Source organism: Kryptolebias marmoratus, linkage group LG11, assembly GCF_001649575.2.
Source record: "Kryptolebias marmoratus isolate JLee-2015 linkage group LG11, ASM164957v2, whole genome shotgun sequence".
NCBI lineage: Eukaryota > Metazoa > Chordata > Actinopteri > Cyprinodontiformes > Rivulidae > Kryptolebias > Kryptolebias marmoratus.
Window position 1 is genome coordinate 26,533,824 of NC_051440.1, and position 23,976 is coordinate 26,557,799.

Consider the following 23,976-nt stretch of genomic DNA (forward strand, 5'->3'; position numbering starts at 1 on the left):
AGGTTTATGTGGAGAAGCTTGCTGCTTTCAGTGAGGCGTGAGGCGGAGAGTTTTATTTTGTACCGGAAGTCGAGGCGCGCCTTTGTGTCTGTTTCAGTTGCGGGTTTAAAGCTCGACCAGACCTCACGGCGGTGAGCTCATTATCACCCTCACATCTCCGGCTGCCAGCATCCTTATTGTCTCCGAGATACGTAAGCAGGTATTTCATTCTTGTAAAACGTCCTCTCATCTCGGTGGCGGGTCTCGCTGAGCCCAGAGACCCGTCCTGGGTGCCGGTGCGTTCGCGGAGCTGTCGGGGAGAAGTGCGTTGTTGGGCCTGGCTGTGTTGGCGCGGAGGGACGGTTAGCTGCTAACGGTTCCAGCCAGCAGCGGTGTCAGTCTGGGAACAGGCTCTCCTGTCGTTTTCCGACCACACTACGGTGGTAATAACCAGCTGCGCGTTAATATTCAGCGTTAGCTGCTTTATTCTGAGGCGGGTTCAACCAGAAGGGAGCTGGCTAACTAACGTAGCAGCTGTGGTTGCTAAGGCAGCTAGTTAATGACGTTTCACTGACTAGTTGTTAACCAAAAACAGCTAGTTAAGATACTGACCTCCAACAATCAAGCTAGGTGGCATCATTAATAAGTGACCCAGGAGATGATTTGAAATACGGCTGCTAATTGATGATTGACTGTATTACTGGGCTGGGTCTAATTCCTGGGTGTACAGTAACTCGCTATGAATGGACAGTTTGAAATGCCCAGAAAGAATCCCCTCATGTGCAAATATTAAGTCCAAATAAGCCTTTTTGTTCATTATTTGTGAATTTATCTGGCTCATAAATTCATATTATATAAAACTAACACATATTAGTGATCAGTGATGCTGATTTATTTAATTTAAACATGTAAATATGCCTTTCTTGTTGTTTAATCTCTGAATTTATCATGAGATTTGACTGAGTGCGGATCTCAGTTTAGTAGTGATCTATATTTTCCCAAAACAATCAGAAATAACCCCAGCTTTTTATTAAAATATGCAAACAATAATCGCAGTACAGTTTTTACAGAGTATCTCCTGTTGCTGAAGGCAGCTGGGTGATAGTGTTTTTACTTCTGTCTGTTAGCAAAACTCATGAACAGATGTTAATGAAACTCTTGAGGTAATTATTGGCTGTATCTGCAACTAACCAACCTTACAGACACCATAAATGTCAGCTGAAGTCTGGTGTGGTAGTAGCTGAGGGTCGTCTTCATCTCTTACTCTGGCTGCTAACTTGTGTGAAGTTTGCATTCCTTCAAAGACTTGTAGGTGTTGGATAAATGTCTTCGGAGTGGTTCTCCGGACGTCTTTAAGCTCCTGAAAGCAGCAGACGGAGGTTCTGCAGCGTCTCCAACTCCTTCTGTTTCCTCCTCTGTGGATAAAAACCAAACAGACTTTATGATAACTTTAAATGTTTTTGTGCTGTTTTATCAGCCGACGTGGAGTCTCTCCTCTGAAGGACCTGCTGCCTCTGAGAGAATAATTGGATCAAATCTGGATGACTCGTGGTTTTATTTAATTCCTCACACGCAGCAGCCATTGATGGCAGAACTAAACTGAATATTTTAGGTTAATTATTGATGAACTGTTTGTTATTGGGGCAGCTGGAAACAAACCATTTCACAGGAATTATATTACTACAGTTTCATAGATTAAAAAGGCTTATTTCTGACAAATAACTTCATTCTAACAATGTAAAGCTTGTTTTGTTTTTATTAGACAAATAAATTACACCTAATGAGTGATGGGTGTGTTCACTTTGAACAAATAAGATGAGAGGACAGAAAGAGCAAACACTGAACAGAATGGAGACTGGTTTTATAAACTGTAGCTTCTTGACTGAAGCTCTGATCATATTTTATGTTTATAAGTAGGTCAGTGATTTCAGGATGGTTCTTTATGATGCAAACTTCTTATTTATCTGAACAGGCGGTTGACTCTTCACCGTCTGACGGCCATCTTTGCTCTGTTTGAAGTTTCGTCCTGCGTCTCGTCTCCCTGAGGAAACCTCTGACTGCTTCTGAATGATGGGATTTTGGCTCTCGGTCATAGTTTCATAGTTTCTCTGAGATGTTTTTAAAGTTTCGAGGATGCTGTTCTGTCATTCTACTGATGAACCGTTTGAAATGCTGAACTTCTCCACATTCATGATGCTTCTGGAAAATGTTGGTTGTCAGCGGAATATTGAGCCTTAGGAGTTATAAGGAGTTAAAAAGAAATAAAACTGTCCGCCCCGGATCGGAGCGGTCGGATCCATCAGATCCGTCGGACCGGCTGGAAACGCTTCGGCCCGTTCCTTGGCTGGTTTGGATCGAAGTGAAACCTGATTCTCACAGCGTTCACAGATCTGCAGTCCTTTCTCTGCACTTTCTGGAGTCTCTTATCAACAGAAAGTGAAATCCTTATTATATTTTAAATCATTTTATACATTACTCTCCTCGCTGCAGGCGGAACCATTTTACCTCCGGAGTCTGTCCTCGTGTTTTTCTGTCTGGACTTTAATTTCCTCACTCAGGGTTGAACTCAGAAATAAATATAATTCATGAGTCCGTTATAGAAATGAAAGGCTTGTTTTTCTGCATCATTTTGAGACTGATGGTTTTTTTAATAGTCAGAATAATTAAAGTTATTTAAATCAGTGGTTTCTGATCTTTTTAAGCTTCTGACCCAGAAACTGATGGTGATGAAGTTGTGACTCCATCTATTGAATGTTTAAATACACAAACTATTAAAGCCCTGACAACCACAATACTACTTTAAAAAGTTATTTCTGACCACTGTTTTTATTCTCTGTAACTATTATGGTGAGAAGCTGCCATAAGCAATAATTTTTAAGAGGAAGTTGATTTCTGGAGACGATCTAAGGACCCCCACCTGGTGTTTCTTGACCCACAGTGGGGCCCTGAGCCTAACTTTGGGAACCACTAAGTCTCCGGTGTTTCAGCTGAAATGCACAGAGATTAATTGTGTGATGATGATGATTGTATTTTATATTTTCTGCAGCTGAGTGAGTTTTGGGGAGACCCAGCCCCCGACCCGACGCCATGGGGGACGATAGTGAGTGGATGAAGCTTCCCATCGACCAGAAATGTGAACATAAGGTGACTGAAACCCTGATTAAATTCTGTTCTGATGACTCTCAAACCGAACGTTAACGTGCAGCTAGCATCGGTCTGATTAGCTGCTCAGACATGTTTGGATCCTTATCAGGATTAAACTGGTCCAGCCCCAGGAGAGCTCTGTAATCCATGACAGCAGGCTTATTATCATGTTGGAACTGTCTACAACCAGTAATGGTCCAGTTCACTGAAGCAGTCTCACTCTGTGGGAAACGCCTCGTATAATAAAATGAGATGCCATCTTTTTGTGTCTGTGTATGAAGTTGAGTCTTTAGTGTAGCATTTGTTTTGCTCCTTCTTGTGAATAAGGTTTGAATCATTAAGTTTTTATTTCTGACTCCAGGAAGACTTGATCTGTTTAATGAGGCTGTTTGTTCTGATCTGTCAGATAATAAACTCATTTTAATGATGTTTTTCAAAATAACGTATTTATAATGAGAACCTGCTCTGTTTCATTGAGATAAAGAGTTAAGATTCTCCCTGAATCTCATCCATCACACTTCCTCATTAAGGTAGTTTTACTACTGATTTTACTGAATGAGAAAAACGAGCAGCATGGCCTGTTTCCTCTTCGCTGCCTGCTTTCTTAATGGAAACACGCAGAGGGCACTTTAAGTTGTTCTGGTGAATGTTGTTAAAGTGAAACCGGAGCGGACTCATAATCCCCGCTGCATAAAAGGCCTTTTTGATCTGTGCATCTTCAAACCACAAGTTAACCTTCCCTCTGGCTTCATGATGTTTGTTCTGGGTGGGGATGTTGTTCCAGTTCCTGCAGCTGATCTCAGCTCCTGGAGAAACGTTCCCTCGCTCCATCTGACGGGGGTTTAATTTACCAGAAACACAAAGACCACACTTGTTTACAGTTTTAATGTCTCTAACTTTGTACCCATCAGGTGTGGAAAGCCCGACTGAACGGCTATGAAGAAGCTCTGAAGTTGTTCCAGAGGATCCAGGATGAGAAGAGTCCTGAGTGGGGGAAGTTCCTGGGCCTGATAAAGAAGTTTGTCACTGAATCGAACGCTGTAGCTCAGCTCAAAGGCCTGGAAGCTGCTCTGGTCTTCATCGAGAACGCGCACGTGGCTGGGAAGTAAGTCTGAGCCGCAGCAGGAGCTGTGGGTTTGTTCTTTTTACTTTACAGGCCACGAGGGCACAAAACGGGAATAACAACAAGTTGGCACTCATGCTGAAGCAGAGGTGATGGTGTTTTACTCAGGTGTGTTTGTCTGTTAGCAAAATATCTCACGAAGCTCTGAGCAGATTTTAATGAAACTAAAAATAATTTGAACTGAGTCAAATTTACAGATTTAGAAATAAAGTTTCTTCAGAGTTTGAGCAAAGAGGCTGTAACTCTCATCACTCGGGCGGGTGATATGCATTCCTTCAAGGAACTGGTCCTTTGATTAGTTCATGTTTCTGTGATAACAGCCTCTGTACAGGCGAGCCCTGAGCGGCTCTGTTTCCTTGCTGCAGTGTTTCCAGGCGACCGACTGAATGAACCAAACGCTCAGGAGCTGCGTCTGCAGCCAAACTGCCTCCAGCTTCTTTGTTCTTCTGCACAGAAGCCTAAAACTATCTCTGATTCTGTCTGGAAGGAAAATGAGGCCTGAATCCTGATGGTTTCACAGTACTGTAGTTAGTTTGTTGTAAGATGAGTCGTAAACAACTCTGTGCTGCAACCAGACGAGGAGTGGGGTAAAATCTCTGGTTTTAGATGAAACGCTGACTCCAGACAGGATTTTATTCATCTGCTCAGCTGATTTCAGCAGAGTTCCCGTCGCTTCCTGTGTTTTCACAGGAACATCCGTCTGCAGCTGAAGTTATTACGTCTTTATTGTGATAATTAGCTTTCCTGTGACATTTTTAATGTTAGCATCTATGCTCGTTGTTCGTCAGCGGCCTGTCATTAACAATGGGTTATTTTTTTGACACGTTATTGTGAACTTTTTATTGAGCATGAAATGTATAAATCCATCCCCCTGAATCTGGATCATGAGGTGCCTGAAGATTGTCACCTCCAACCTTAAAGCAAACGCTGCTCTTCGTTTTCCCTCGAGTCAGTGTCACAAAATAAAATATAAACTCATTACTAAAACATGAAATTTTCCTTTTTTCCATCTTTTGTGTCCGTTCTGCTGAACGTTTACAGTAAAAGTTTGTACTTAAGAATCAAGAATGGCCCAAAATTATTTTTTATCAGTGAACGTGATTAAATGGAACCGTTTATTTGTGAGAAAAGGACAAGCTTATAATAACCTGATTAGATCTGCTTCAGGACACCTGGTCTCATGAAAGGTTAACAGGAGCGTGGAGAGGGACCTGCTCGGGTTCAAAGGTCAAACTTCCCTAACTGGATCAGAGGTTCTGGAGTTCTGACGGGCTGGGTCTCCCTCTGCTGCAGGACGGCGGGGGAGGTGGTGTCGGGCGTGGTCACCAAAGTGTTCAACCAGCCGAAGGCCCGAGCCAAAGAGCTGGGCGCGGACATCTGCCTGATGTACGTGGAGATCGAGAAGGCCGAGGTGGTCCAGGACGAGCTGCTGAAAGGACTCGACAACAAGAACCCGAAGATCGTGGTGGCGTGCATTGAGACGCTCAGGAAGGCCCTCAGGTCCGTTCTAAAAAATGTCCCATCAGGTTGTTTATCATCATTTTAACGTTTTTAACTTCATTTTAATTATTATTTTGAATCAGCACAGTCCAACCACAGCATTTCCTCTGTAAGGAAAATTAGATCTACTGGAACTTTTAAAATCAGCTGTTTGGGTTTTAACAGATTTATTTATATTTAGGATCAAGACTGAAATTTAATTTAGTCACAAGTATTGAGAATGACTTTAATTTAAGTTTAAATATAGTTTCAGATAAACAGTAGAGGTTAAAAGTCTCTCGCACCTTAAGATGCAGCAGCAGCTGCTACAGCCAGCTTAAATGTAGTTCTTCTAAGGTTTGTTTAAGTGAAGCAGTTATTGTTATTTTTTGTTAAATAAAAACATTTTATAATCAGCAGAGAAACTCAGCTTTTAATGCAACAAATAAAACTTATTTTCATCACATTTTTAAACTAATAATTTTGCTAATTGATGGATCTCTCTGAGAGGAGCAGACAAAGATGGCCTGTGCTCATTAGGAACATTGATTTATTTTTCTCTTGTTCCCTCAGCGAGTTTGGATCTAAAATAGTGATGTTGAAGCTGGTGGTGAAGGTTTTACCCAAACAGTTTGAGTCCAGAGAGAAGGCCGTGAGAGACGAAGCCAAGCTGCTCGCTGTGGAAATCTACAGATGGATCCGAGACGCTCTGAGACCTCCGCTGCAGAACATCAACTCTGTACAGGTGGGATCTTCATCATCATCATCATCATCGTCACAGGTACGAACGGCTCCGAGTCGGTCGATTAATCCTGGTAAATCTCTGCAGCTCAAGGAGCTGGAGGAGGAGTGGACGAAGCTGCCTTCATCGCCTCCAAAGCAGAGCAGGTTCCTGCGCTCCCAGCAGGACCTGAAGGCAAAGTTTGAGCAGCAGCAAGCACAAGGAGGAGAGCAGTCTGATGGTAGGTTGGATCTGATTTCACACCCACTGTTCTGTTGTTCTGCTTTTAAACCGCACAGTCACGCCTTCTTCTTCCTCCAGGAGAGGATGAGGAGCAAGCAGTGGCAGCTGTGGATCCGTATGATCTGCTGGAACCTGTGGAAATTCTGTCCAAGATGCCCAAAGACTTCTACGAGAAGATTGTAAGTGATTTAAAACTATAAAAACTAAAGCTTTTTAACTTTTTCTGCTTTGTTTATTTTTACAACAGGATAAAGAAGAAACTAATCTGACAAATGTAGGACAAAAAGACTTTAAAGACCTTCTGTCTCTGAAGTGAGTTTTGTCTCTGCAGGAAGCGAAGAAGTGGCAGGAGAGAAAAGAAGCTCTTGAAGCTGTCGAGGTTCTGACCAAGAACCCCAAACTGGAGAACGGAGACTACGGAGACCTGGTCCGAGCCCTGAAGAAGGTAACCACCTCCTCCCTCTGTTCCTGATTGGTTAAACATTCTCAGGTTGACTAGTCTGAGCACAGCACTGTACACTTCCTGCTGCAGTAACACTTCCTGCTGCAGCCAGGGGTCACTTCCTGTGCAGCCAGGAGTCACTTCCTGCTGCAGTAACACTTCCTGCTGCAGCCAGGGGTCACTTCCTGCTGCAGACTCATTTCTGCTGAATGTAAGGAGGTGTAAGAGTTAAAATGGTGGCATTAACATTTGTCAGTCCTACAACAGGTAGGATAGTATTTATTTATAATTGTTACCGACATGAAAACATCTAAACTGTTGAGCGCAGTGAAACGGTTCCGAAGGTTCTGCTCCGGTTTGGGTTTCAGGTCGTGGGGAAAGATGCCAACGTGATGCTGGTGTCGATGGCCGCCAAGTGCCTGGCCGCGCTGGCCTCGGGCCTCAGGAAGAAGTTTGGATCATACGCAGGACAGGTCGGTGTTCTCAGTCGCAGCAGAACCACAGCTGGTTCATCCTTGACCCAAATCTAAACCAACAGAACCGGGTATCGGACCACTTCCCTCACAGAACTCTGTCTTCTTAGGTGGTTCCAACTATTTTAGAGAAGTTTAAGGAGAAGAAGCTTCAGGTGGTCCAGGCCCTGCAGGAGGCCATCGATGCCATTTTTCTTACTGTAAGTACATCTTCAGACATGTTTTATTCACTTAAAAGAATAATTTACAGAAAAACAATCAAACTGTTCGTCCAGAAATGAGGCTGAAGCTCCAGACTCTTGTTTGTTGTAGGAAAATGAAAATTGACATTTTATTCTAAAAAGCCTGAGTTAAAATCAGTTGGTTTTTTTTGAAAAATAATTTAGCTTTAATCTAACTTTCACAGCAGTTTATCATCATTAAATAACAAATAAATTAAAGTTCATTAGTCAGTAATTATCTGGTTCCGTGGTGAAGATGGTCTGCAGGTTCAGACCTTCAGTGTCTTCAGCTTAATGCACTTCCTGTTTGTAATCTGATATTTATGGAGCGCTCTCCTGCCTCTGCAGCTGCTAATGTGCTTCACATGGTCTCCTAATTGAAATCTGATGGATTGATGGAGCGTTTTTCTCCTCAGACGACTCTCCAGAACCTCTCCGAGGACATCCTGGCTGTGATGGACAATAAGAACCCTTCCATTAAGCAGCAGGCCTCACTGTTTCTAGCCCGGTCCTTCAGACACTGCACCCAGGCCACGCTGCCAAAGAGCCTCCTGAAGCCTTTCTGTGCTGCGCTCATCAAGCAAGTGAACGACTCGGCCCCGGAGGTCCGAGACGCTGCGTTTGAAGCGCTGGGGACGGCCATGAAGGTGGTGGGAGAGAAGGCTGTGAACCTGTTTCTGGCTGATTTGGATAAACTCAAACTGGATAAGGTGAGTGAAGCAGCGGGAGCTCCTGGGAGGCTTTTGTTTGAACCGCTGACAGCTGGTATTTGTCTGCGAACAGATCAAGGAGTGTGCTGATAAAGTGGAGCTCCCTGGAGGAAGGAAAGGTGCTGCAGGAGGAGCAGCAGAAAAGAAACCTGGAGCTAAAGCTGCTCCTGCTGCTGAACCTCCGTCCAGATCTTCTGCTCCACCCAAGAAGACCCAAACTGCTGCAGCCAGCAAGGTATCCTCTAATTCAGACCAGCTGAGGTTCATGGAACAGAACCTGGTGGCGTCTTCCATCCTCTGATTCTGTCTGTTTCTGCAGCCGTCATCCGGTCCTCCGAAAAAAGGCAAAGCAGCGTCTTCAGCTGGAGGGAAGACAAAGAAAACCTCCGACAGCAAAGAAGTCGCAGAGACCGAACTCTCCGTAAGCAGAAAAATATTAAAACTGTGCTGGGCCAATCATTTCCAGTGGTTAACTTTAACAGAAAAGATGAGAAATAATAAAAGTTGATGATGTTTCTCAAAGATGAAACAACTTCCTGTCTGAAACAGGAGCGCTGATGAGATTTAATAAACCTCCTGGAGTTTGTTCTTCCCCAAATGAAACTGGATGACCAGTTTATCGTTTGAGTTTGTGATAATTCTGAATGTTTTGTGGCGTTGTCAGCCTGAGGCGTGCGAGGACCTGGCGGCGGGCGTACTTCCTGCTTCCTGTCTGCAGCAGCTGGACTCGGCCAACTGGAAGGAGAGACTGGCCAGTATGGAGGAGTTCCAGAGGGTAAAGACCAGCTTCAGTGCCTGAAACCTCCGTCAGATAACAGCTGTGGTCTGGAATATGAATGTGTGGGTCTGTGCCTGTAGGCTGTGGAGACGATGGATAAAGCTGTGATGCCCTGCCAGGCTTTAGTCCGGATGTTAGCCAAGAAACCAGGCTGGAAGGAGACAAACTTCCAGGTAAAAACCATCAAACCTTCAGTCACAGATGAAACTCTGCCTCCAGGAAAAAATGCTTTAAAGCAGCTGGATCAGAGCAACTTTATCCTCACATGGTAAACACCTGATCTGGGGTGTGCTGGCAGAACCGGAGGATCTGTGATGAACTCTGACCTCTGATCATGTGACCCTGTGCAGGTGATGCAGATGAAGCTTCACATCGCAGCTCTTGTTGCTCAGAGAGGACAGTTCTCGAAGACGTCGGCCTCGGTGGTTTTGGACGGTTTGGTGGATAAGATCGGAGACGTTAAATGTGGCGGGAACGCCAAAGAAGCTCTGACGGCGGTCGGAGAGGCGTGCTCGCTGCCGTGGACAGCAGAACAGGTGAAATGACTCCATCAGATCTGAGAAAACGGAGCCTGCTGATGATTCTCAGCATTAACCCTGTTGGTGTGTCAGGTCGTCTCCATGGCGTTCGCACAGAAGAACCCCAAGAACCAGGCAGAGACGCTCAACTGGCTGGCCAACGCCATGAAGGAGTTTGGATTCGCCGGGTAAATTCTGGTCCTTAATGTGGCGTCCTTGTTTTCTCTGGGAAATGAATTGGCGGTATTTAACCTTTGACCTCTCTGCTCTGCAGCATCAATGTGAAAGGCTTCATCAACAACGTGAAGACGGCTCTGGGAGCAACAAACCCGGCCGTCCGAACCGCCGCCATCACCCTGCTGGGAGTCATGCACCTCTACATGGGAGCGCCGCTGCGCATGTTCTTTGAGGACGAGAAGCCGGCGCTCCTCTCTCAGATCGACGCCGAGTTTGAAAAGGTACCCGACCGCCCGGAACGATCGGGAGACTTCATCTGACAACGACCAGGAAAATGAAGTTTTTATTCGTCCCCCGCAGATGCAGGGCCAGTCTCCTCCAGCTCCAACCAGATTCACCAAGAAGGCGGCAGCAGAGGAGGAGGGAGATGAAGGAGAGGAGCAGGATGAAGATGGAGGAGGAGGAGGAGGAGGAGGGCAGGACATCATGGACTTACTGCCCCGAACGGACATCAGGTAAAACAAGGTTTTACTTCTTTACTGGTACTTATTTACTGTCTCCAGTATTTCTGTAAAATATTCAGCCGTTTCTTTTCTTTCCTCTCAGTGATAAGATCTCGTCGGACCTGGTGTCTAAAATCGGGGACAAGAACTGGAAGATCAGGAAAGAGGGTCTGGATGAAACTGCTGCTGTCATCTCAGAGGCCAAATTCATCACAGCCAACATCGGAGAGCTTCCTCTGGCTTTGAAAGGACGACTGGGCGACTCCAATAAAATCCTGGTAGGAAGCGTGTCTGCTCTGCAGTCTGTCCAAACTGACTTCACTTTTAGATGCTAACAGAGAAAATTCAGGTTGCACTCCAGATATTTCTTTCTTCTTGCAGGAACTAACCCTACACCCGTTCTGTTCCATATAAACACCTAAACTTTCAGTTATTGATTCAGGCTGGTGGCCCCGGATTCACAGAGCAGATTTGACAGTTTTGTGTTTTCGCTGCAGGTCCAGCAGACTCTCAGTATTCTGCAGCAGCTCGCTGCAGCCATGGGACCCGGACTCAAGCAACACGTCAAAGCTCTGGGGTTCCCCATCATCACCGTTCTGGGAGACAGCAAGGTGAAACACAAACTGACCTTCTGAGGAGGTTCGTTGAAGTCCGTGAATAAATACTGAAGAGTTTATCCGTGTCTTTCTGCAGCCCAACTTAAGGACGGCTGCCATGGTGACACTGCAGGCGTGGGTGGAGCAGACGGGGATGAAGGACTGGTTGGAGGGAGAAGATCTGTCTGAGGAGCTGAAGAGGGAGAACCCCTTCCTGAGACAGGAGGTGTGTTTCTTCTGGGTGCTGTGAAGGAGAAGAATCTGAGTCCAGGTGATGAAGACTCTGACTCTTCTTCATGTCTCAGGTGTTCGGCTGGCTGTCGGAGAAGCTGCCCACCCTGAGGACCGTCCCCGGGGATCTGATGCTGTGCGTCCCTCTGCTCTTCACCTGCCTGGAGGACAGAAACGCTGACGTGCGGAAGAAGGCTCAGGACGCCCTGCCCACCTTCATGATGCATCTGGGATACGACAAGATGATCAAAGCCACGGGCAAACTCAAGGTACAGAACCCAAACCGGACCTTTTCAGTACCTGGGTCCGAGTTGTTGGGATGAGATTTCATGCGTTTCTGTCCTCATGGTTCCCTCAGCCCGCCTCCAAGGATCAGGTGGTCGCCATGTTGGAAAAGGCCAGAGCAGTGATGCCAGCTAAACCTGCGGTGCTGGCCAAATCAGGAGGAGGAAAAGGTTCTGCCGAGCCAAGCAGAGCTCCATCAGGTGGGTTCAGAAAGAAACGAACACAAGCAGAGGAAATATTTAAACTGTGTATCAAACAGAATGGATGGTTATAAACCTGATTCCAACCAGCCGGGTGGGAAAGGCTCTGGTTCTGATCCACAGCAGAGAGGTGGAAGGAAGGCCAGCAGATGATGCCATCGGTGGATTTATTTGAGGTTCGTTTTATAGATAATTTATTGGATATATTTTGTTTTCTGCAGCCTCCAGATCTGCAGCAGCCAGCGAGGATTTCAGTGACAGTAAATCTGAACCAAAGAAAGTCCGAGGAGGAGGAGGAGCGGCTAAGAAGGTACGTCTCATCCAGACCTGAAGGTTTCATGTCTGTCAGTTTGAAGCAGGTCGTTTTTAGAGTTTTATTTTTTATTTTTTCTCCTGCATCACGTGTTGAGTTGTTTCATAAATGTGATGTTTATTTCTACTCACCCAGCCTCCCTCCCCTCCTGAGGATCCTGCCCCCAAGGATAAGGAGAGTAATGGTAGTAAAAAGCCTCCCAGTAAAGGGAAGGCTGCTGCTGGCAGTCAACAGGTAGATGTCCAACAGGTGTCCTCCTGGTCAAACTCTGTCCTGAACCTCTTCCTGCTTGTTCTGCAGTGGACACCCGTCAGCTGGACAGATGTTAACCTCTGTCCAGCTTCTCTAATCCTCTACAGTCACTAATCCAGCCTTGGAGTGATCACATGATCCCTCCGCTGTGTGCTTCTAACTGACCTGAGATCAGATCTGCTCTGAAACTTTAACATCTGCTTTCATTTCCAAACTCACCTCATTAAAACACACGGCTGAAGATGGTGTCCTCAGGTCACTCATGTTGTCTTCTGTCTCAGGGGCCAGCTGGTAAGAAGCCTGGAGCTAAAGGCCAGAAGGATGAGGAGGATAAGTCTGGGCCCATCTTTATCCTCATCCCCAACGCCAAGGAGCAGAGGATCAAGGAGGAGAAGCAGCTGAAGGTATCTGATGGTCCAGATCAGCATCCAGCGTCCCCCCTGAGGACCAGGGAGGACGGTGTCCTGATGTTTCAGATGTCTCAGGGGTCTGAATCTTTGAATCTGGAGGTTTCACATGTAGCGAGGCAGAGCAGTCACTGAATACTTCCTGAAACTCCAACAGATGGAGAAATGTAAATGTCTGCAGTCAACCTCATTCAAGATGGCCGCCACAGCAAACAGAAGTGGCTTTAACTCAGTTTCACAGATGGTGTGGTCGTAGCTGAGAGTCCTCCTCAGACACGGCTGAAACAACAAAAAATGATCGGCGGGTGATAGGCATTCACTCGACCTTTGATGTGTTTAAATGACTCCCCTTCCATCTGAGGAGCATTAAAGAATCACAGCATGCGTTAAACTCGAACCGATGTCCGTGTTTATTCCCGGCTCTGCTCGGCTGATTCCGACCCGTTTCAGATTCTGAAGTGGAACTTCATCACCCCTCGGGACGAATACGTGGAGCAGCTGAAAACCCAGATGTCCACCTGCTTTGCGAAGTGGCTGCAGGACGAGCTGTTTCACTTCGACTTCCAGAGACACGTGAAGGCCATCGGAGTCATGATGGAGGTACGAGGCCGGCGGTCCGGTTCCTGCAGGTCTGACCCGGGTTCTTCAGGAGGAATCTGGACTCAGTGACGCTCTGTGTGTTTCACAGCGGTTGGAGAGCGAGAGCGACGCCACCATCAGCTGTTTGGACCTGATCCTGAAGTGGTTCACCTTCCGGTTCTTCGACACCAACACCACGGTCCTGATGAAGGTTCTGGAGTACCTGAAGCTGCTCTTCGCCATGCTCAACAGGGAGAACTACCACCTGACGGAGTACGAAGCCAACTCCTTCGTCCCGTACCTCATACTGAAGGTGTGCCCACGTCACGCTCTGCTGCTGAGGCTTTTATTCTGAAAGGATCAGCGTCTCAGTGTCCTGTTTGCCTTCAGGTTGGAGAATCGAAGGATGTTGTTCGTAAAGATGTCCGGGCCATCCTCACCATGCTGTGTAAAGTTTATCCTGCGTCCAAGCTCTTCCCTTTCCTCATGGAGGGAACCAAGTCCAAGAACTCCAAACAGAGAGCCGGTGGGTCAAACCCGACACGTTTGGCTTTTCCAGCTTTTATTCTTTAAAATGGATCTGATTTCAGTCCAGTCTTTCTGTTTGGACGGAAAGCTTTAAGGCGAGTTGTTTGGTGTGTTTTGCTGTTCTGCTCAGAGTGTCTGGAGGAATTGGGCTGTTTGATCGAAGGTTACGGCGTGAACGTCTGCCAGCCGACTCCCGCCAAATCTCTGAAGGAGATCGCCGTCCACATCGGGGACAGGGACACGTCTGTCCGCAACGCCGCCCTGAACACGGTGGTGGCCGTCTACAACGTCTGCGGGGACCAGGTCTACAAACTGATCGGAAACGTAAGAAACAGAAATGTCTCAACGATTGGAGGCGAAACCTGGAGCCAGAACGTCTCACTCATGTCTCATGTCTCCAGCTGTCGGAGAAGGACATGAGCATGTTGGAGGAGAGAATCAAACGGTCGGCGAAGAAGACGCACGCGGCGGCGCCGGCCAAACAGAACGCCGCGGAGAAAACTCAGCGAGAACACCCGACAAACCCCAACGCCACCTTCCTCCGAAAGCCGGCGCAGGAAGACCCCAACAAGCTCAAGTAGGTCCCGGAGACACCACGAAGACCTTTAATTTATTCATTTTAATCATGTTTGTTTTACTGTGAAATATTAACTTGTCAGCTTGAAAGTATTTAATTTTTACTTTGATCTTTTAAAAACACTGAAGCCTTGAGTTTAAAAACTTAAAACGTATTTAAGTTTTTATCAGCATCACTCAGGTTCTCCTCTTTGTTTCAAGAGATTAACTAGATTTAAATTTAGCAACATGTTGGAGGAACCATGGCTGCTGTGCAGAACCTCACAGAACCTCAGAACCACAGAACCTCAACTTTCTGTGATTTTTATCTGGAAACGCTTTAAAACTAAAAATGAAGATCACACAGTTAATTTAAACATTTAATGCAAGTATTTCTGCAGCTGCAGACAGTAATTTACAGGTAAAGTACTGCAGTACTTTGAAGTATTTATTAGTTTTACAGATGGATGGATCGATGCAACACGACTCGGAGTGAAGCTGCTCCTCCTCATGGAAGGAGTCAGCTGAGGAGGTTCAGACTCCTGAACACCTCCTGTCCCTCAGGGAGGAGACCCGGGTCAGAACCAGAACTCTGGAGGGATTATTTATCCTCTCTGGTCTGGGACCGCCCCCCCCAGGATCCAGGTCTGGGTTTCCCTGATGGATAAATGATAAATTTTAATCTCAGAGGACAGAGGAGGCTGGATGTTTAAAATCAGTCATTTCATTTGTTTCTGACTGATTTTAAACTAAAGTCTATAAATCAGTTTGACTTTCATTGTGTCTGAGACAAGATGGCCGCACAACCCAAACGTGTTGGCCCGTCTTTATTTGTCTGTTTAAAACCATAAAACAGCTTCAAGTTTGTTTAAAACGTTTAACCTTAATGTTCTCAACCTGAAAGAACTTTTTGACACAAAGAAAATTTAAATAGTTTTTCTGGTTTAAAAGTTATTGTTACTTATTTTATTAGACATTGTCCAATATGACCTTCAGTTTTAAAAAAGAAAACTTGTTTTTGGCTCTCCTTAAATTTAATTAAATGATTATTTGAAACAGAAAATGTTAAAATTTTTGATTAAAATAGAAGTAAATTGTTTCTGTAATAGCAGGTTTCTAAGGTTTGTGTTTTTTTTTTTTTTGTTTAATTTCTGGATCTCTCGGCTCAGATCCAGCTGTTCCAGCTGCACGGTGCCTCTTCCTCCCTTTTACTTCAGATTCATTTTGACTAATGTGTCGTTTTCCTCCTGATTTCTGAGTCGTTGCATGTCGGGTTGCTCTCACAGGCGCTCGTTTAGTAAAGAGGCTGTGAAACCAACCTGCTGCTCTGATTGGCTGTTTGTCTCTTTCTTAACCCTTCATCTTCCTGTCCTGTGTGATCTCCTCCTCCTCTTCCTCTCTCTGCTCTGCCTGCCTTCCTTTCTGGAGCAGAATAATGTATCGCACGTATAGGATGTGAGTACACCTCCTCTGAATTCATCCTAACGCTCATCTTTCATGACGCTAACGATCAGAAACCTGCTGTGAGCTTTAGTCGTGCTGTGAAGCAGCTGTTCCTGCCTCCTCTTCCTCAGCTTCACTGTCCCCTGCTTGGTGTCTTTTAGCTGTGAGGTTATAAATGAGACAGTCATTGTTTTTTGTTACGATCAGACCTCCTGGCCCTGTTCAGACCTGGCGCTGGGTCAGCTCTGATTGGGAGCGTTCACACCTGGCAGTACAGGTGGAGACAGAAGGTCGTCTGAAGTTTCTGTAAAAACATCAACACGTCTCTAAAAGCCCCACAGACACGATTTGAGAGAAATGAAGTAAAAAGAGCCATAAAAGTCCTCCACAGCTGTCTGAGTTTATATTCATTTAATTAAATGACGCTGCTCAGACTGTCCTGATTGACCACCGTGGGCTCAAAAACAATCAGAACAAACATTAAATGAATGTTCTGTAATCAGCTGTGGTTAAAGTCTCATGAAAATGGATGTTTTATTGAGACTAAATCTGATAAACGGTTCATTAAAACTATCAGGCGCCAGGTGTGAACGGGTCGTGGTAAACATGTTGGGACACTTTTTATTTTATGCTTGTTTCCTGATAATAATTCTATCAGACTTTAACGCCACACCGTCCTGAACCGTGTTCCAGTTCTGACTTCTGAGGTGAATTAAACACAGGATCGTCTTTTTCTGATGTTACTGAATCATCTGTCTGAAAGGTTTGGGTTGTCTCTGTCTGAGACACAGATCAACACGGAGAATTTATCTGTTTTTGTGCAGTTCGTTCAGCTCGAGCACGGCACTCTGTGTTTCGTGTCTCTGTGACTCCTCCCTCTTTTTAAACCTGATGTTGTACGATCAGTGCAGATCTGCTCCAGTTCAGACCAGCATCACTGAAACATTAAACGTCTCCAGTTAAAGTCGTTCTCAGCAGTTTGAGGTCCGGACTGGAGCGGAAACGGCACCGATCCAGAAAACACGGCGCTGATTTTCTCCCTCCGCTCTCCTCCAGCCATTCCCGTCAGAACGCTCAGCACAACGAGCCGTCCCACCCGTCCATCCCCAAGGAGTTCCAGTTGGACCTGGACATGATCGAGCGGGACCAGAGCCGCGTGAGCGAGCTGCCGGACCTGGTCCAACACAAGCTGGACGAGCTGCTGGAGCCCATCATGATCCCCGAGCCGAAGTAAAGCCGCCGCCTTCAGCTGAGACCCAAACACGTGGAAATAGATTTACTGATCTCATGTCTGCTCGCAGGATTCGCTCCGTGTCGCCACATTTCGACGACCTCCACAACAGCACGGCCTCCACCATCAACTTCGTCATCTCTCAGGTGGCGAGTGGTGACATCAGCACCAGCATCCAGGCGCTGGCTCAGGTACGGCTCACACGCCGGGCCGATGTCAGAACACTGAAGAGGTTCTCAGTTACTGGATGTCTGTCGTCCGCAGATCGACGAGGTCCTGCGACAGGAGGACAAGGCGGACGTCATGTCGGGACACATCGACCAGCTGCTCATCGCCACCATCATGCAGCTGAGGCTCATCAACAGCAGGTACCTGGCTCACGACCGCGTGGACAAGAGGGACGTCATCAAACTGTACAGCTGCATCATCGGGAACATGCTGTCTGTGAGTAACCGCCGTGCTCTGAAGCTCCGCCCACCGCCGGTCGGACTCTAACAGCTCATCTTCCCATCAGCTCTTCTCCGTGGAGCCTCTGGCCAAGGAGGCGTCGGTGGGCGTCCTGAAGGACCTGATGCACGGCCTGATCACGCTGATGCTGGACAGCAGGGTGGAGGACGTGGAGGATGGGACGCAGGTCATCCGGTCGGTCAACCTGCTGGTGATCCGAGTCCTGGAACACTCGGACCAGACCAACATGATCAGGTCTGTAGAAGCAGACAGGAAGTGAAGCCCTGCAGTGTGTCTGACGGTTTTAAACCTGTGACTTTCTTCCTTCCTGCTGCTGCAGCGCTCTGCTCGAGCTGCTGCAGGACACTCTGATCTCCACCGTGGTGTCCTCCACCTTCTCCGAGCTCATCATGAAGGTAAGCGCCGCGACCCGACGCCGGCCGGGCCGAGCTGCCGAGCCTCTTGGTCTGACCCGTGTTCCCGCCTCCTCAGTGTCTGTGGAGGATGATCCGCCTCCTCCCAGAAACCATCAACAGCATCAACCTGGACCGGATCCTGCTGGACGTCCACAACTTCATGAAGGTTTTCCCCAAAGAGAAACTGAAGCAGCTGAAGACCGACGTCCCTCACCGGACCCTGAAGACGCTGTTACACACTCTGTGCAAGCTGACCGGAGCCAAGGTAGCGCTCGGAGAAACGCCGTCCTGTCGTTAGCATGTGGCTAATCGCTAACTTACTGTTTTAGCTCAGCTTGAACAAACTTAAACGTCAAAATTTGTTCAAAATGTTACTGTCTGATAAATGTTACACTGCCCCCTAGTGGTGCCTCCTGGAGTTGGCTGCTGGTGTTTGTGTGTGAAACTTCCAGGGTCATTTTATTTAACCCTTTGTGTTTATGAGCAGATCCTGGATCACCTGTCAATGATCGAGAACAGGAACGAGTCCGAGCTGGAGCCCTACCTGAGGCGGGTCGTCAAACAGTACGGGAACCTGTCGGGGTCCAAGAGCGACCGGGGCAACGAGAAGGGCGGCCTGCGCACGGTGAGCGTCCGAGGAATGCATATCGCCCGCCGCCTTTCGTGCTGTCGTCCCACGAGCCGCTCGCAGGTCCGGAGACGACGCCAAATTTTACCTGAATATCTGAGAGCCATTTGGTGTGGCGGCCATCTTAAATCAGGCTCACTCCAAAAGTTGCTCAGCTGCAGACGTTCAGTGAGTTTATTAACGTCTGTCCAGGGGTTCATAGATATTTTGCTAACAGATGGACAGAGACATGATGAGCTTGGCTTTCAGGGCGGCGGTTGATTTAATAAAATTTATGAAAAATCTTCATCTTCATGAAAAATAATCTGCAGATTTAAACAACAAGCTGAACAAATTAATCTTCTTCAGCTAAAGTTGAAGTTCTTCATGAAGTAAAAATGTTGAATCATCGTGTTTTTCAGGACGATCACATGTCAAAGGCGAAGGTCAGCGACGTTCTGTCTGAGATCTTTAAGAAGATCGGCTCCAAAGAGAACACTAAAGAGGTCTGTTCCGTCTTCCTTTCTTTCAGACAGAACCCGTGACGTGTTCTGAGGTTCTGCTGCTCTCCTTCTCAGGGTCTGATGGAGCTCTACGAGTACAAACAGAAGTATTCTGACGCAGATCTGGAGCCGTTCCTCAAAAACACCTCGCAGTTCTTCCAGAGCTACGTGGAGCGAGGCCTCCGCATGATCGAGTCTGAGAGGGAGGGCAAAACCCGGATCCAGAGCTCCTCAGGTCCGACCAGAACCTCTGTACCGTGTGCTGCGTTCCCCCGGGAGTGTGTGTTCTCACTGTGTGTGTGTGTGTGCAGTGATCCCGCAGCACGGCGTGGACTCCAGTCTGAGCAGCAACAACGACGAGCTGAAACCGGCCGTTTACTACGAGAGGCTGAAGATCCTCCGACAGAGGCAGGGCCTGGAGAACACGTCCAGGGTCAGTTTCCTTGTTCCTTTAATGTTCTGAAACTCCTCCCATAAAGATGGCTGCTGCCATCAAACACCTGGAGGCTGCAGTACCTCTGCCCGGCCTGAGGGTGGCGCTGTAATAAAACCCGTTTTTTCTTATAATGACACTGGATTTGATTTTGGAACGTTTCCCTAAATTACTGCAAATGATTTTTATTGGTCAAAGTCCCTGAATTACGTCTCATTTAGTTTTCACTTTGAACATTTAGTCAGTTATTTATGAATTCCTTTAAGAGTTTTTTACGTCCAGGAATCTGAAAGGAAACGAGCCGTTTTTCTCACCATGTCGTCGTCTCATCCCTCCCACAGCAGCAGGGCGTCGGCGGGAACGAGGACGAGCCTCCTCAGCGCCCGGCCATCTCCTCGCTGCTGTCCTCCAAGCCGCCGGTGGCGTCGTCCACGGACATGCTCCACAGCAAGCTGTCGCAGCTCAAAGAGTCCCGCGAGCTCTACCAGCAGGAGCACAACGCGCACGCCAACTCCCCGACCCACGGCCGCTCCGCCCCCGCCAACCTGGACGACCTGAAGAAACGTCTGGAGCGGATAAAGAGCAACCGGCAGTGAAGCAGCAGCAGCTCCGCCTCTGACTCCGCCCACCGTGCCTGTCTGTCTGTTAGAAACCAACCCCCCCCTCGTAGAACCCGCCCCGGTGTTTCTGTCCATCAGGTGTTCGACACGACGTATTTAACCTCCTCTGATGGCGTCCGGCAGGAAGAGCAAGCGTCAGGAAGCGCCGTGGTTCTTCTGTGACGTCGTAGCGCCCCCTGTGGTCCAACACTGTTGTAGCTTCTCATTAATCCTCCCTCAGCTGTTCTTCATGTCAACTTTAACCTCCTTCAGAAGGTGTCAGAGGAAGCACACGTGTTTCTGTCGCAGCGCTCGAACTAACAGGAACTAACACCAGAGACGCCATGTTGTCCTGAGTTCCCGGTAATCTCCTCGGTAGTTCACGGCCTGTAAATACTGTATTTAAAGTCCTCGTTAACACGTCACCTCGTTCGTTTAGCAGCAGGAGCACGGAGCTGACGCCCAGCCCCTCCCTCCCGGGGTGGGGGTGGCTCCGCCCCCACCCCTCCCTCCCTGGGCGGCGTCTCCGGGTCTCCGGTGAAGAGCATGGCATGAAGTCAGTGACGGTTTTTATTTTCCTGTGTAAATAAAGTTGGCTTTAATAAAAGTGTAGTTTAATTTCATGTTCTCTGCTGAAGATGAGGACGATGATGATGATGGCGGCGGCGGCTCCATCTGTTCTCTAACTGAATGTTTGTTTGAGTGAAACTTGTTTTTGTTTTTTAATCCAAACGTCGTTTTCTTGTATAATCTGTGGGAAAATGGAGATAGTTTGTTTTTGTTTTTTTTAAACAATCTAATTTGGAAACAAATAAAAACTCAAAGATCAAAGTTTTAAATGTTTTGTTGATGTTTAACATCGAAGTTCTGTTTCCTCAGAACCAGAACCTTTAAAAGTCCAGAAAACTGATAAACTTTGGTTGTTAAAGGAACAGTTCAGCTCTTTTGGAAGTGGCAGCTAGCTGTAGCACTTCCTGCAGGAATGACGTAAAATAATTAAAGATGGCTGTGATTCACTTTGGTTCTATTTGGACTAGCCATGAGCTCATCAGTCCTTTATCTACAACAGGTGAGATACTGATTACTTATAAGATCCTGTTCCAGAACATTGGGACGGTTCCATTAAAGCAGAACTGAGCTGGTTCTGACCCGTGAAGGGTTCTCTCTGATGAAGAGTCTTCATCACCTGGTTGTCCGTGACGATGAGGAGAACAGGAGGATCCAACTCCTCCCAAACAAAAAACTTTATTAGAATTTGGACGTTAACGGCTGTGGTTCTTTTATTTATGGTGAATGTTTGACTCTGGATCTGAACTTTCTGCTGGAAACCCGTCTGGGCTGAAACCGGGCCGGCAGCTGAGACCCAGGCTGGCTGCAGCTCACAGCTCCTCCACCAGGTGGCGCTCATCACAAACCACTAGTTGTTTTAAAGTTTGTCCTCCAGGATCTTCTGTCAGACATTTAAACTTTCTGCTCCTTAAATCAATCAGGTGTTAGGATCTTTATTTACTGATATTTCAGGACTTCAGATCCTTCCCTCTGTTCTTATTTGATTTTTAGCTTCAGTAAACCCAGTTTCTCTCTCTGAGCGACTCTGAAGGGCTGCAGTTCTGATTGACCCCGGAGCCGGGTCGTGGACCTGCTGGTTCTGAGCGAGTGCTTTTCAGGTGACATCATGCAGGTTCATCTGCAGCTTTGAAGAGAAAAGCAGCGGTTCTGAAGGAGCACTTGAAGGCCTCGACCCCCGACTCACAGTCTAAACACCCGCAAAGCCGCTTTTCTTCCTCCTCTTCTAACAATTTTTATTTTTCTAATCTCCTGATCAAATGTGCCAAAAGCTTCGCAGAGAAGCCGAAGGGCTGAACCCCTGCGTGAGAAGAAAGGCTTCGTTATCCGAGCGTCTCTGAGCCGCGGAGCTGAAGGGCTTTAATGAAACCAGGAGGCGAGTGCCCCGGGTCCGGGATCTCCCAAGTCCAGGATCTCCCAAGTCCAGGATCTCCCAAGTCCAGGATCTCCCAACGCCAGGATCTCCCAACGCCAGGATCTCCCAACGCCAGGATCTCCCAAGTCCAGGATCTCCCAATGCCAGGATCTCCCAACGCCAGGATCTCCCAGGTCCAGGATCTCCCTCTGAGAGGAATCTGAAATAAAACTCATTTTCACTCATTTGTTTTCAGGTTTTAGGACCACAGGGGAGACGTTTCTCTTCTTTTTAAAAGCAAACAGCTCCGACAGGAAGTGATGAGACTGCAGACGAGAAGATGAAGAAATGAACCAGGACCAGAACCAGGACCAGGACCAGGGGCCCAACTGGTCCGAGAGATTAAACTGATTCAGAGAACCGGTAAAATATATCTGGTCAGATGAGACAAAAACCAACTCAACCACAACAAGAACCTAGATCCTCCTGTGAAGCATGGTGGTGGTAGTATCATGCTCTGGTGCTGCTCTATGAAGGCAGCAGGTCCAAAAACCTGGTTCTGTCATGGTCTGATTTGGGTCTTGTTGGTCCGATCCTCGTCGTTAGAAGAAAAAACTTTATTGAGTCTCAGGTTTTAGGGACGTGTTGCTGCCTGAAGTTCAGGAAGTAAAATCAGAATCTGATGGCCCAAAGCTCGGTCTGAACCTGGTCTGAACCTGGTCTGAACACGGTCCGAACCCGGTCCGAGCCCGGTCCAAACCCAGTCGGAACCGTCTGCAGGTCAGAGGTCAGTTTAGGGACTAAGGTGTGAACTGTAGTTTAGAGTCAGACGTGTTCTGGTTGGACTGCAGGAGTGAATGGAAGTCTATGAACTGTGTGTGTGTCTGTGTGTGTCTCTCTCTGTCTCTGTGTGTCTCTGTGTGTGTGTCTCTGTGTGTGTCTCTCTGTCTCTGTGTGTGTCCCTGTGTGTGTCTCTGTACGTGTCTCTCTCTGTCTCTGTGTCCCTGTGCGTGTGTCTCTCTCTGTCTCTGTGTGTGTCTCTGTGTGTGTGTCTCTGTCTCTGTATGTGTCTCTCTCTGTCTCTGTGTGTGTCCCTGTGCGTGTCCTCCCTCTCATTGTGTATTGGCTCCCTGTTTGATTGGCAGGCGGCCGTCCCTCCTCGCTGTGCGCTGCAGCGGACTGACCGGTACCATATGGACTCCTTTATCCGTGCACACTGACCAGGACACACACTGCTGCCTCCGGACTCACTCTGTAACCCGTTTACCACGCCGGGACAAAAGACTCGGACCCCCGTCCCCGCAGCGTGGAATCGCACCAGCTGAAGACAGGAAGGTGAAGCTGCCTCCTGCTCTGCACGCATGAATTTATTTTACACCTCGCTGTGTCTGCAGCTGCTCTGGGCTCAAAGTCCAACAGGTAACCATCTAAACTCTCACAGAACCAGGCTTTATTTTGAAACTCCAGGTCAAAAGCACTTCCTGTTTGCCCTTTAGGTTTGTCTGATGTTAAATCTGAAGTTCTGCAGGATTTATGGGGAATAAAAGAACCTGCAGATTCAGAGGAGTTCACTGGTTGCCATGGTGATTCCAAAGCTTTTCTACAGCAGCACTCTTCATCAGACAGGCAGACAGAAACGGACTAAAATGTAAGCCTCAGACCTTCTAGTCCCGGAAGTAGAAGGTTCTGATGGTTCCACGGTGGAGGAGATATGAAGAGAACCTGAGGTCAGATCCAATGGAAGTCAATGAGAGTCAGGGTGTGTGACCTCTGACCTCTGAGAGGAACCCATCAGTCCTCCAGCAGAGAGACACTCTGGGTGGAAGGAGACAGAAACACCAAACAGGACCGGGTTTAGAGCTCCAACAGGACAGGGTTTAGAGCTCCAACAGGACAGGGTTTAGAGCTCCAACAGGACC

The 23,976-nt window shown here is 47.4% G+C and overlaps 1 protein-coding gene across 6 annotated transcripts; it reads left to right on the top strand.

Annotated features, from left to right (window-relative positions):
* The first annotated feature begins 64 nt into the window (after nt 1–64).
* On the top strand, nt 65–20,975 carry ckap5 (cytoskeleton associated protein 5). 6 transcript variants are annotated; one of them, XM_017441870.3, is made up of 44 exons: nt 65–191; nt 3,026–3,123; nt 4,035–4,228; nt 5,540–5,746; nt 6,299–6,470; nt 6,555–6,687; nt 6,768–6,868; nt 7,021–7,134; nt 7,500–7,604; nt 7,715–7,804; nt 8,242–8,535; nt 8,609–8,770; nt 8,855–8,956; nt 9,200–9,310; nt 9,394–9,486; nt 9,664–9,849; nt 9,925–10,019; nt 10,106–10,289; nt 10,369–10,523; nt 10,615–10,789; nt 11,009–11,122; nt 11,205–11,333; nt 11,413–11,607; nt 11,697–11,823; nt 12,045–12,133; nt 12,272–12,370; nt 12,670–12,792; nt 13,246–13,395; nt 13,484–13,687; nt 13,765–13,900; nt 14,033–14,226; nt 14,304–14,479; nt 15,889–15,912; nt 16,957–17,130; nt 17,202–17,322; nt 17,396–17,575; nt 17,646–17,833; nt 17,919–17,994; nt 18,071–18,259; nt 18,482–18,619; nt 19,024–19,107; nt 19,180–19,339; nt 19,416–19,537; nt 19,879–20,133. In XM_017441870.3, exons 2-44 carry the CDS (start codon nt 3,067–3,069, stop codon nt 20,131–20,133), a joined length of 6,177 nt encoding a protein of 2,058 aa, XP_017297359.1. In that variant the 5' UTR covers nt 65–191; nt 3,026–3,066. The 6 variants fall into 6 exon arrangements, with proteins under 6 accessions (XP_017297359.1, XP_017297360.1, XP_017297361.1 ...); XM_017441871.3 differs by having other exon boundaries at nt 71–199; nt 19,879–20,975; XM_017441872.3 differs by having other exon boundaries at nt 71–199; nt 19,882–20,975.
* Nucleotides 20,976–23,976: the final 3,001 nt, after the last annotated feature.